General features: G+C 58.5%; 3 protein-coding genes across 6 annotated transcripts in view; 1 reads left to right on the top strand and 2 right to left on the bottom strand.

The window, feature by feature from the left end:
• The first annotated feature begins 2997 nt into the window (after positions 1–2997).
• LOC114106088 (insulin receptor substrate 2-like) lies at positions 2998–5744 on the top strand. 3 transcript variants are annotated; one of them, XM_071605707.1, is made up of 3 exons: positions 2998–3107; positions 3383–3874; positions 4087–5744. In XM_071605707.1, exons 2-3 carry the CDS (start codon positions 3448–3450, stop codon positions 5142–5144), a joined length of 1485 nt encoding a protein of 494 aa, XP_071461808.1. In that variant the 5' UTR covers positions 2998–3107; positions 3383–3447; the 3' UTR covers positions 5145–5744. The 3 variants fall into 3 exon arrangements, with proteins under 3 accessions (XP_071461808.1, XP_027808678.2, XP_071461807.1); XM_027952877.2 differs by having other exon boundaries at positions 3276–3874; XM_071605706.1 differs by having other exon boundaries at positions 2998–3117; positions 3276–3874.
• Positions 5745–5874: 130 nt separating this feature from the next.
• Sap25 (Sin3A associated protein 25) lies at positions 5875–7657 on the bottom strand. The gene is made up of 6 exons (XM_071605708.1): positions 7246–7657; positions 6981–7080; positions 6792–6881; positions 6552–6702; positions 6345–6442; positions 5875–6250 (listed from the first exon to the last, which is right to left on the bottom strand). The coding sequence occupies exons 1-6, from the start codon at positions 7389–7391 to the stop codon at positions 5951–5953; spliced, it is 885 nt and encodes a 294-aa protein (XP_071461809.1). The 5' UTR covers positions 7392–7657; the 3' UTR covers positions 5875–5950.
• Positions 7658–7751: 94 nt separating this feature from the next.
• The window catches only part of Lrch4 (leucine rich repeats and calponin homology domain containing 4), an 11614-nt gene continuing 8737 nt past the window's right edge, over positions 7752–10628 (bottom strand). The window contains exons 12-18 of one of the 2 annotated variants that reach the window (XM_027952867.2): positions 10455–10523; positions 10268–10377; positions 10066–10149; positions 9760–9845; positions 9448–9585; positions 9279–9356; positions 7752–8052 (exon numbers count right to left, since the gene is read on the bottom strand). In XM_027952867.2, coding sequence (XP_027808668.2) covers positions 7948–8052; positions 9279–9356; positions 9448–9585; positions 9760–9845; positions 10066–10149; positions 10268–10377; positions 10455–10523 — 670 coding nt within the window. In that variant the 3' untranslated portion in view covers positions 7752–7947. The other variant, XM_027952868.2, reaches the window with a different exon arrangement.

Genomic DNA, 10628 nt, shown 5'->3' with positions numbered 1-10628 from the left:
AAAAATGTCTGAAATGACTGGGCTAAATTCCTCCCTGCACAGCCTCGCCTGGCGGCTGCAAATCTAAACCCTCTGTGCATAGGCAGGAGGCTGGAGTGACACACCAGCTCCTCTACCTTCTAGCCAAGTCCTCCCCTTGACACATGCCCCTGGCCAACACTGTGCCCCTGCCCTACAGTCCTCTGGTTTGGACCCAGTCTTCAGTGGGTTACCTGTGGGCAGTCCCTATGGGAGAGGGTACAGGGGACAGCCCCCAGGATTCTCTCCACCTGGGACCCAAAAGGTGGGAGGGAGGGGCTAAATCTATGGCACTCATATTCACAGAAGAGAAAGACCCCACATGGAACTCTTCCCATTGGCTTCCTCCCCCTGGTAACAAGATTCTTCCACCGGTGTGGAACATGGCACCTGGATGAGGATACAAAGGTAGAACCCTCAGGTTGGGAGGGGCACTACTGGTGGAGCTGAGGTTCGGCCACTTTTGTCCCTGGGGAGAAACAGGGCTAGGGCAATGTTGTTGCTAGGACGACTGGTGTAGACCAGCTGGACTCCAGGCTTTTCCTGGTACCCAGCAGGCCAGCTCACTGGCATTGACTACCTCCCCTGACCTCCCACCATTGCTTGCCCACTCTCCAGGCTCTCAGATTGCTGCTGCTTCCTGTGTTATCTTTACCCGGCACTCCAGGGCTCAATGACACAATGTGGTTTGGGGCTGTCTGTGTGACAGTCACTGTGATTTCACAAGGACAGGTGTTGCAAGATGACCTGGTTGAGGGAGACCGGAAGAAGGCATGAAGAGAGCCTCCTTGGATAGGTTTGCAGCAAGCTTAGGGGAGTCCGGGTTCCCAGGCCAGCAGCACAGCAGGGGCGTGGGCCATTGAGGTGGCAGCAAGACTGGGAAGGGGAGGGGTGTGCAGACATCTTTTGTGACCCTGTCACTTCTCACATGGTGCCCACATCAAGCCTCTTGGCCTCACTGGTGCCTCTGGCCTTGAACGTAGTCCTGTTTGTATGGCTACTAAGGGATCCATCCCATACTTGCCTCTCCTTGGCCAGTATCCACCTCTGGGCAGTGGCCACTGCCTCCCACCACACCAGCTGATATGCAAAGAAGTTTCCTGACCCTGGATGGGACTTTGGCTAACCAACAGACACCTAAGCAGACCCTGCACACCTTGCCAGATGCCCATCCACCCATCCTTGGAAATGTTGGTTGGTTCCCTGCATCTTGCTCTCAGCATGGCCTTTGAAAAAGTGCTCAAGGGCCAGGTGTGATGGCATATGCCTGTAATCCCAGCAGCTTGGGAAGCTGAAGCAGAAGTTTCATGAGTTCAAAGCAAGTTGTGCTGAACAACTCAGTGAAACCCTGTGTCTAAATAAAATACAAAATAGGGGGGCAGGGGTTATAGGTAAGTGGTAAAGCACTTGCCTAGCACATGTAAGGCACTGGGTTCAAACCTCAGCACCACATAAAAATAAATAAATAATGGTATTGTATCCATCTACAACTAAAAAATATATATTTTTTAATTTTTTAATATTCATTTATTTATTTATTTTAGTTTTTGGAGAACACAACATCTTTGTTTGTATGTGGTGCTGAGAATCGAACCCGGGCCGCACGCATGCCAGGCAAGCGCGCTACCGATTGAGCCACATCCCCAGCCCCTAAAAAATATATTTTAAAAAAATATAATACAGGGCTGGGGATATGGCTCAGTGTCCGAGTGCCCTTGAGTTCAATCCCCCGGTACCCACCCCCCAAAAAAAGGAAAGGTGCTAAGGGATCCCAGTACCACACACGGCAGGCTGTCTTCTCCAGTATTCAGCTCGGAAAAGGGCCCCATTTTCAGGAAGCCCTGCCCTCTTCTGCTCAGACTGCCTTTAAGAACTAGTCTAAGAAAAAGAACCAGGTTCCCTTGTTTCTGTTCTCTATCTGAAGGAGCCCTTTCCCAATACCTTTTCTCTTTTTCTGGTACTGGGGATTGAACCCAGGGGCATTCAACTACTGAGTCACAGCCACATCCCCAGCCCTTTTTATTTTGAGACAGGGTCTTGCTAAATTGCCAGATCTGGCTTTGAACTTGCAATCCTCCTGCCTCAGCCTCCAGAGATGCTGGGATTACAGGCCTGTGCCACCACTCCCAGCCCAATACTTTCTTTAACAGAAGCCACAGCTTGGCCTCTTCCCCATCAGGCCCTCAGTTTTCCCCTGCAGTAATATTGCTTGCCCATGGGAATGAGATCATGAACTACACTGAAGTCTGATAAGGCCCCATCCTTATGAGACTTTATGTGTCACCTGGGCTTGTCTGAAGGTGTGCACTGGCCAGCACTATCCTTCCCCTGAACTGTGCAGTGGTCCTGAGAGCAGAATTGAGGCACAAAAATGTCCAACCCTCCAGCCCCAGCCAAACTTCTCAGTATGCAAAGGGCAAAGAGGACATGCACCAGGGAGCCCATACTTCTGTGAGCAGTGTCTTCAGCTGGTCCGGGTAGCATTTTTGGGGTGTGATGGTGAGGAGGGGGCTGAGAGCAATGGAGCAGCATGGAGGTGTCCCTGAGAGATGGCCTCTTTCTCTGCAGGTCCTTCGGTGGCTACTTAGGGATTCTGGGGGTTATGATCTGTGCACAAAGACCAGTCCAGAAGTCTACCTATCCCAAGACACCTCCTGTCACCCCAAACCCACAGACAGACTGAACCTGCAACTCAGAAATCAGACCAGCCCACAGCTCAGCAGCCATGGCTGTCGGGGCGATTTGCAGGAAAAAGCACAAAATCATCTCTGAATGGGAAGAGTGTACACAGGAGACCGACGCCTAGTGGTCCACTGGAGTAATTAAGGCCGGAGGGGAGGCTGCTGTAAGGATGGCCCTCTTGGCCACCCTCTAATCGCTAGCGCCATCACCGCGAAGTCCAATCACACCCGCCTCACACATTGCTTTCGCGTAGCTCCTGCCTGCAGCAGGCGCTGCCCTTCTCCGCCCCCACAACTGGTCAGTTGATTGGCGGAGACGTCCGCACAGTCTCCGCCCCTACTAAGACATCGTCTCCAGGGGCGCAGGACCCCTCGTCTCCACTTGCAGACTCCAACTCCTGCGCCCGGGTGAGCGAGGGTAAACCTCGAGTGGGTGGGGATTCCGGCAGCGGTCGGCGTAGGGCGGGAGGGACGGGACCCAGCCGGGTCAACCGCGGAGGCCCTAGGGAGTGCTGGGTGTCACAGGCTACTGGGCGGCCACTGAGACACATGCTGTGTGTGTGTCCCAAACTTTAGAGAACCGGGGAGAGTCGCCGGCACCTAGACGGTCGCAACCTGTGGGGTCGCTGCTCTCTCCCTCCTGGACCTGACACTTCAACCCCACTTCTGCTGGCCTTTCCCAGCGGCCCAGGGAACGAGACCCAGCGGATCGGCTATTCCCCAGCCAATTTATTGCCTGTGGCCCGGGATGAACGCCGCAGGCGGCGGCCCCACAGCCACCCAGGAGTTGGAGTCAGCGGACGTGCCCCTCTGCCCGCCGCTGCCCTGGCCCTGTCCCTGTCCGGCAGACGTGCGGCTCTGCGGCCACCTACGGAAGCAGAAGTCCCAGCGCCGCCGGTTCTTCGTGCTGCGGGAGGACCCGCCGCGCCTCGAGTGCTACGAGAGCGAGAAGAAGTTCCGCTCGGGCTGTAGCGGCGGGGCGCGGCCCCGGCGCAGCGTGAGCCTGGCGGGCGCGTGCACCATCAGTAAGCGCGCGGATGCGCGCCAGCGCCACTTGATCGTTCTCTACACGCGCGACAGCAGCCTGGGCGTCGCAGCTGCCAGCGAGGCGGAGCAACAGGTGTGGTACAATGCCATGCTCGAGGTGCGCGCCGCCGCCGCCGCCGCCGCCGCGGGTGAGGCTGGAACACGGGCTGTCAAGCCCCGGGCCACCAGGAGGGTTAGGGCGGTGGGGTTGCAGACCTGGTTTATCTGAAACCTGTCCCTCTCACAGGTCAACTCCCGAAAATTCAAATATTAAGCGTTTACACGTCTCCAATTCTCCGGGGACGGTGACTCCAACCTCCCGCCCAAGGAATCCCCTGTGATCAGCCCGTTGTCCTTCCAGGTCCCAGCTCCCACGAAGACCCCGGGGCCTCGATCCTCGCTCCGTTCCAGGACGTCTGGCCTGTGACGCTGCGGCCCAAGGGTCTGGGGCGAACACGAGGCCTGGGCAGCGGCGACTACCGCCTATGCCTGGGTTCCGGGTCCCTGAGCCTACTGCGGAAGCCGGGGGGCAGAGGATCCCGGGACACCCAGGGATTGTCGCCACCGGCCCTGCGCCTATCCCTGCTCAGCGTGCGCCGCTGCGGCCACGCAGACTCTTTCTTCTTCCTGGAGCTTGGCCGCTCGGCGCCCACGGGTCCCGGGGAACTGTGGCTGCAGGCACCCGATTCTGTGGTGGCCCAAAGCATCCACGAGACAGTCCTGGCCGCTATGAAGAGACTCGGAGGCAGTGGTGCCAGTGGCAGGCCTGAGCCACCGTCCAGGGATCCTCCAAAGAGCATCTCCAGACCCCCTGTCCCCCAAACTTATGAATCCCCAGCCTCTGCAGCCCAGCCAAGAGGCTTGGTTGAGAGGATGGAGCAAGCAACCCTTAAGACCTTGGCAAGGCTGGGAGTGGCAGCTTCGTACCCCAAGGAGTCCGATGGGGGTGCGGGCTACATTACTATGGGAGCCAGGAGTGACTATGAGCACATGGGGGTTAGAGAGGCAGATGGCTATGTGGTAATGGGGCCCTCAGGTCTTCCTCTCGCTGACAGCGATACTGCCCACCAGACCCTTCAAGATTGGGGAGGCACAGAGTACATGCCCATGAAGAGCTTTCCACCAGAGCGCTTTTCCTACAAGTCCAAGGCCCAGAAGCCTGCACCAGAGCATAGCGGCAAAAGGGACGGCTGGGGACCTGCAGTTGCTCGGCCCTGCTCTCTGCCGCCGACAAAGCTGGCTGGGGAGTATGTGTGCATTAAGTATGGGGCTCCAGACTTGGTAGAAAAGGACACTGCTAGGCTGGCGCCCTCCGATGGCTACCTCAATTATGTCGACCTGGACCTGGTCCCTCCTCTAGACGCTCGTGGCCACGGCCCAAGGGCCGGCCCGCACAGCTACGCGTGCATCGAGTTCTAGAACCTCTGGGAGGCGCCAGTGAGCAGACGGGGGCACTGGCCAGCGGAAGAATGTGAAACTCGCCAAAGTTACCAATGTCCCCCATCCCGCTCATGCTTTCTAACACCCCCTACCGCGACTAAAAGGCCAAAGTCTTGACCTCCAATCTGAGACTTGCAGAGGCACTGGGTTGCCCCTTGGCCAGCTCTGTTCTTTTAAGGGAGAGAATTCTAGAACCTCTTCTACCTCCCCCCAACCCCACACCTACCTCTTCCCCAAATTATAAACTTCTGGACTTTCTCAATTGAAAGCCTGATCCTGTTTCCCTAAAGAGTTCTAGAGAATCAGACTCAGGTGGGCTCTTAGGCCACAGATGAAGGTTCCTGTTTGGCTTGGTGTTCCTGCACACACCTGCGGCGCCTTAGGGTGAATTCCTGGGGCCCTAGCTCAAGAAGAATGGAAGGATCTTAAAACACCTGGCCTCCTTCTTAGTCCACCTCTCCCAGTCAAGCACAAGCCAGCAGAGCTGACCAAGTCCTTGCTTCCTATAGGTTCATCCCCAACTCTGTACTGTGGACCATCCCCCACCTATTAAAGGTACCCTGCTGGGTAACTGTCCTAGGTTGGTGGATTTCCCTGCCCCATGGTGATGGGGCAATGAGAGACAAGAATTTGAGGGAAGGACAGTCAATGCCATGGTAGAGGACGAGAGGCCACTCCTGCCTCTATTCTGCCACCTGTCACAGGGAGCTTGTTTTGCAAACCAACAGTTTTATTGTCAACAGAACCTGCCTGGTGAAGTGGGAGGCTCACTCTGCCCCAGGGGGCTATGGACAATGGGTGTCTTGGGTCTGTGGAAGTAGTGGGTCAGTGTTTCCAGAACAGCTTTGGCTACCACTGGGGCCTAGGTGGTCAGAAACAGGAACAGGGGCTGTGCACCTGGCAGGGATCGGGGAAGTTGGCGGGGAGCTGGGTCTCGGATCCCCCTGACTCATCTGCAGCAGGCCAGTGAGGGCGATCAGTTCCGGCCCACTGAGCCAAGCAGTGGAGCAGCCCTGGGATGCAGAGGGGCAGACTGAGGGGGACATTATGGGGGGCGGCAGCAGCAGCTTCAGCGAGCCCATGTTCTGAGGAGAGAGAAGGGAAATGTTTCCTCCCAGGCTCCAAAGAAAGGCTCAGTGGGGGAGGGGTGGCAGGGTGGCAGAGGACAGTCACTCTCACCTGCTGAGGGGGCTCAGACAGGTACAGGGGTACACGCTGCCCACAGGGTAGCAGAGGGTCCAAAAGAAAGACATCTTCACAGCACATCACTGGGAGCCCTGAGGAAGAGAGCCTGCTAGGGGGGGCAGCAGGGGGCTCCCAACCCAGCACCAGGATGCTATTGGAGTCTAGACCACTCCTCGGGAGCGAAAAGCACTAGGGAAGTACCTGCATCCCTGGGCGACTGCTCTTCATTCTGATGCCCTGGAGTGGGGGCCAGGGGCCTGGCAGCCCTGCCTGAGACCTCGTACATGGGCCAGAAGGAAGGATGACACAGTGTCCGGCCTGAGAAGGAGGCACCTGACCCACAGCTGGACCCCTGTGGAGCAGGAAAGTCACTGGAGCCTCAGTCCCTTCCCAGGACATCCTGCCACCCTGAGCCAGAACCACACAGTCCTCCCAACTCACCCACACCAGCCGAGGTCTTGGTTTGGCCTCATAGTTGGGGTCCCAGGGTGACAGCAGGGTCATCCTTGAGGGGGCCACCTCCCAAGCCACCTGGGGGGAAAGTGGGGGGGGGGGCAATTGAAGAGATTAGAACAGGCTCAGAGTCAGGGAGCCAGTCTTGAGGGTAGAGGCAGCCAGGCCTGTGCCTACCTGGGGTTTCTGGGGACTGCTGTGTAGCCTGGCCTGGGGGTGGGGGGCCAGCTGCTGCTCTCTCCCGCTCCAGGAAAGGCCCAGGGCCTGGGGCTGCTGGCTGGGGAAGAGAACGAGATGCTTCACTCACCATCCCCTTTCCAAAAACTTCCTTGGGCTTAGTGGCAAGGCCAACTGTGCCTGATCCCAGGGGAGACTGAATTTACGGTGCTGGGCAAAGGTGGAGGGTCCCCTGTTGTGCAGGGGCCCCAGCCAAGCCCCTCACCTGTCCTGTGGGGGTGTTCCTGGCTCCCCCGGAGCTTCCTCTCCAGAGCTCCAGGCCTCCCCTTGGTCACTGCCCGCCAAGGGGCTTGGTTCCTCCTGCGACTCCTCCTTGCCTGTGCCCCATGGCTGAGGCGGCCAGGGCAACATGCTGCGTCTGGGGGAGCGCGGGGCAGCGCCGCTGTGCCCCCACGTCCGCTTCCCGCGGGCCCCGCTCGGCCTCCCTCAACCTAAAGCCGGGCCCTGTGCACAAGCCTAGGTCCACGGCCCACTTCTGAGGCCTCGCCACGACGCCTCGCCCAACGCCAGCGCCGTCTCCCTACCACGTGGCGCGCGCTCCCGCCGGGCTCCACCGACGCCCCCTGGCGGCGGGGTCCACCAGCCCGACCCCGCCCCGGGCCCCACATGGGCGCGCTCAGGAGGGCACTTCAGGCCCCGCGTGCCCTGCGGAGAAGGGCGTCCAAGTTCCCGCCGCTCCCTGACAGACACACTCACACCTGAGGGCCAACCTAGGGGGCTTCCAGCTTCTCTTTATTGCGCTCACAACATCATGTCGGGTCTTCCATCCAGACCCTCAGCTGCAGGAGGCTCCAGGGCAGAGGGGAGCCCCAGGCCCAGGGTCAGGCCGGAGGCCACCCTCACCAAATCCTTTTTAGTGAGGTCTTCGGTTCCGGGGTCAGGTGGCCCTGCACCCCTACCTCCACCCCTAAGGCCGTTCCAGCAGTGCGTGGAGGACAGCAGCGATGTGGGGGAGACCCCTTCCAGGGGCCGCCTCCTCTTCCAGGATGTGGTGGGGCTGGCACAGGGACTCCTGGGGGGAGGGGCCCAGGTTAATTTCCCCCTGGTACCCCCTCCACTCAGGTTCCCTGTCCCGGGCAAGGTGTTAAGAGGTGAAGGTCGGGGACATCCTGGTAGACACTGTCCACAGCTTGGGGACAAATGATGCACATGAAAGCTGTCAGCAGGTAACAAAAAGGAGGTAACATACAGGACCAAGGTTCAGGGGGCAGGGGAGACCTGTCATTTCCAGAGGCAAATGCTGGCACAGGCAAGCTGGCACATGGAGCCCAAGGGGCCCCACCAGGACTGGGCCTGGCCACAGGAGGAGCAGATGCAAACACACAGGCAGCCACAGTCTGTACAGTTTATACACAGAGCCAGGGACCCAGCCTGGGCCCCCACATCCGCTACAAATATAGAGTTCTCTCTACAAAATAGAGATAATTTAGCCCCCCATAGCAGCCAGTGGGGGGGTAGAAGAAAGGAGGGGAAGGAAGAACCAAGCTCCCGCCCCTCCGGGGGTGGGGGGTCAGAAGGTGGGGCCTGGCTGGGTGGGAAAAGGACAGGAAGGCACCATCAGCACTGAGGGTGAGGGGCAGTGAGTGAGGGGCTACAGGAGGGGGCCCAGAGGCAGGGGGCCCAGCTCTGGGGACACCAGAGTGGGGCCTCTGAGGTCAGTGTTTGTGAGGGGGATACACTAGTGTCTTTGGTAGGGGCTGAAGGCACCACTGGTGGGGATAGGGTTGAACAGGAGTCTTATAAATAGAAATGGGGGGTGACTTCAGTCCTAGGAACCCAGGAGCCAGGTGTAGACGACACAGAGCAGCAGCATGAGGACGACGTAGAAGAAGACGAAGCCACCCAGACCAGAGGGGGGCCAGACAGGCGGGGGGGCCTTGCCCCCCACCCGCTTCACAGCCTCTAATGTGGTCCACAGCCCCTGGGTGGTGCCCTGGAGGAAATCCGAGGGCGAGCACAGGTCAGCCTGGGAAGGGAAGGTAGGGCAGATGGACAAGGACAAAGGACAGATGTCAGCAGCAGCAGCCAGTCCTTCCCACCCCTGCCCTCACATGCCAAGGCCAGAGCCATGCCAACATGCAGACATGCAGGGCTGGGAGACGTGCGGGTGGTGGCATGTGATATGCTTCCTCTAGGAGCAGACACCCCTGTGAACAGAACCCTGCCATCCATGCAATGTGACCAGCTGAGCCCAGGATACTGCCACCCTCTACAGCAGACAATAGCCCCCATACATACCTCAGGTACCCCCATTTTTCGACAGGCTTCTAAGAAACTCTCCACATTCTTCCGAGACTTGAGGGCACTGAGCTTTGGCTGAGGATGGGTAAAGAAAGAAAAGAGAGTAAGGGAGAGGCCTCAGAAGTCCCTGACCCATCCCCTATTTCCTCCCTGCACCCCAACTGACCACAGCAGGTGAGGGTACATGAATGAAGGGCACAGAGCGAGGCCGTAGCTGATTGGCCAGCTGACAGAGGATGACCCCATTGGCCAGAGCCTCGCCCAGGTCCTCAGGCAAGGGCTGCTGCAGCCGTGACTCAAGGACCTGGGAGTAAGGGAGAGAGAAGCAGATGGGGTCAGTCAATAGGGAATGCACAAGTTCCCCTCTTCTACCTCACAGGAGGGCCAGGGTGAGAAAGGGTGTTGAGGGAGGGAAGAAGCTGGAGGAGGCACCATGCTGAGCCCAGGCCCAGCCCCTGAAGGTTCTACCTCTGCTTACCTGGCGCACTTGAGACATTAATTCCTTCTCATCTGGAACCTGGGGTGCTGGCCGAGGTCTCAAAACAGAGTCCGGGGAGGATGGGCCTAAGAAGAAGAGGAAGGCATGGGCTGTCTCCACTACACACACCATTGACTGCAGCCAGCTGTCAGTGTCTGGCACTCACACTTCTTGTCTCTCTGCTTGTGGGATTTTCAACACAAAGGGACAACAGACCCAGAAAGCTTGCAGACCAGTGTGTGGCACTAGTCTCATGGTCAGGGCTTGCTGAAGGTAGGCAGTACTGGGGAGAATGGGGAGACCCACCTGAACCACTCTGAGAGGAGGAACGGAAGAGGAAACTGTTTGGTCTCTGAATGGAGCCCAGTGGCCGGGGAACAGGTGCTGTCGCTGGGGGCCAAAGTCAGGGAGAAGGACAGATGAGAAAGACATCCCCTCAGTGTCCCACTCTTCCCTCAGGACACCAGGTCCCAATCACCCCCATCTCTTCCCAAAGTCTCTGTCCTACCTGGTCCAGTCATAGGCAGGGACTCCTGGGGGGGAGGGGCAGGCACAGGGACTCCCTGCCCCCCTGAAGTTCCCGGTTGTGGTTGTATAGTATTAGACTTAGGCAGCCCACTGAGAGACAGAAAGGGAATTAAAGGGGAGGATCAAGGAAAAGGTTTGTGGGCAGAGGTCACAGGGACGAAACCTACTTGTAGGTAGCCTGAGTGGATGAGGCAGCAGCACCTCCCCCAGCAGCCCTGATCCCCAGCTTCAGGAAACTGGAAGAAGATAGAGGGGGGAGTCAGCTGTGCCAGGCACCCCACGGACCTGAGGGGCAGATCAGCTCGGGAGGTGCCTGTGTCCACCCAGTCCCAGACCCACTG

The sequence above is a fragment of the Marmota flaviventris genome, chromosome 19, assembly GCF_047511675.1.
Source record: "Marmota flaviventris isolate mMarFla1 chromosome 19, mMarFla1.hap1, whole genome shotgun sequence".
In the NCBI taxonomy this organism is placed as follows: Eukaryota; Metazoa; Chordata; class Mammalia; order Rodentia; family Sciuridae; genus Marmota; species Marmota flaviventris.
Note: the sequence above shows the minus strand (reverse complement) of the source record. Positions and strands in the feature narration are given on the sequence as shown.

What these genes read in the sequence shown, in the direction of transcription:
- LOC114106088 (XM_071605707.1), top strand. Translation starts at nt 3,448, where the DNA reads ATGAACGCCGCAGGCGGCGGCCCCACAGCCACCCAGGAGTTGGAGTCA. An exon ending in CGCCGCCGCCGCCGCCGCGG is followed by an intron (nt 3,875 to 4,086) that starts GTGAGGCTGGAA and finishes TTGTCCTTCCAG; the next exon opens with GTCCCAGCTCCCACGAAGAC.
- Sap25 (XM_071605708.1), bottom strand. Translation starts at nt 7,391, where the DNA reads ATGTTGCCCTGGCCGCCTCAGCCATGGGGCACAGGCAAGGAGGAGTCG. An exon ending in GCAGTCCCCAGAAACCCCAG is followed by an intron (nt 6,882 to 6,980) that starts GTAGGCACAGGC and finishes CTTTCCCCCCAG; the next exon opens with GTGGCTTGGGAGGTGGCCCC. An exon ending in CAAGACCTCGGCTGGTGTGG is followed by an intron (nt 6,703 to 6,791) that starts GTGAGTTGGGAG and finishes CCTGCTCCACAG; the next exon opens with GGGTCCAGCTGTGGGTCAGG.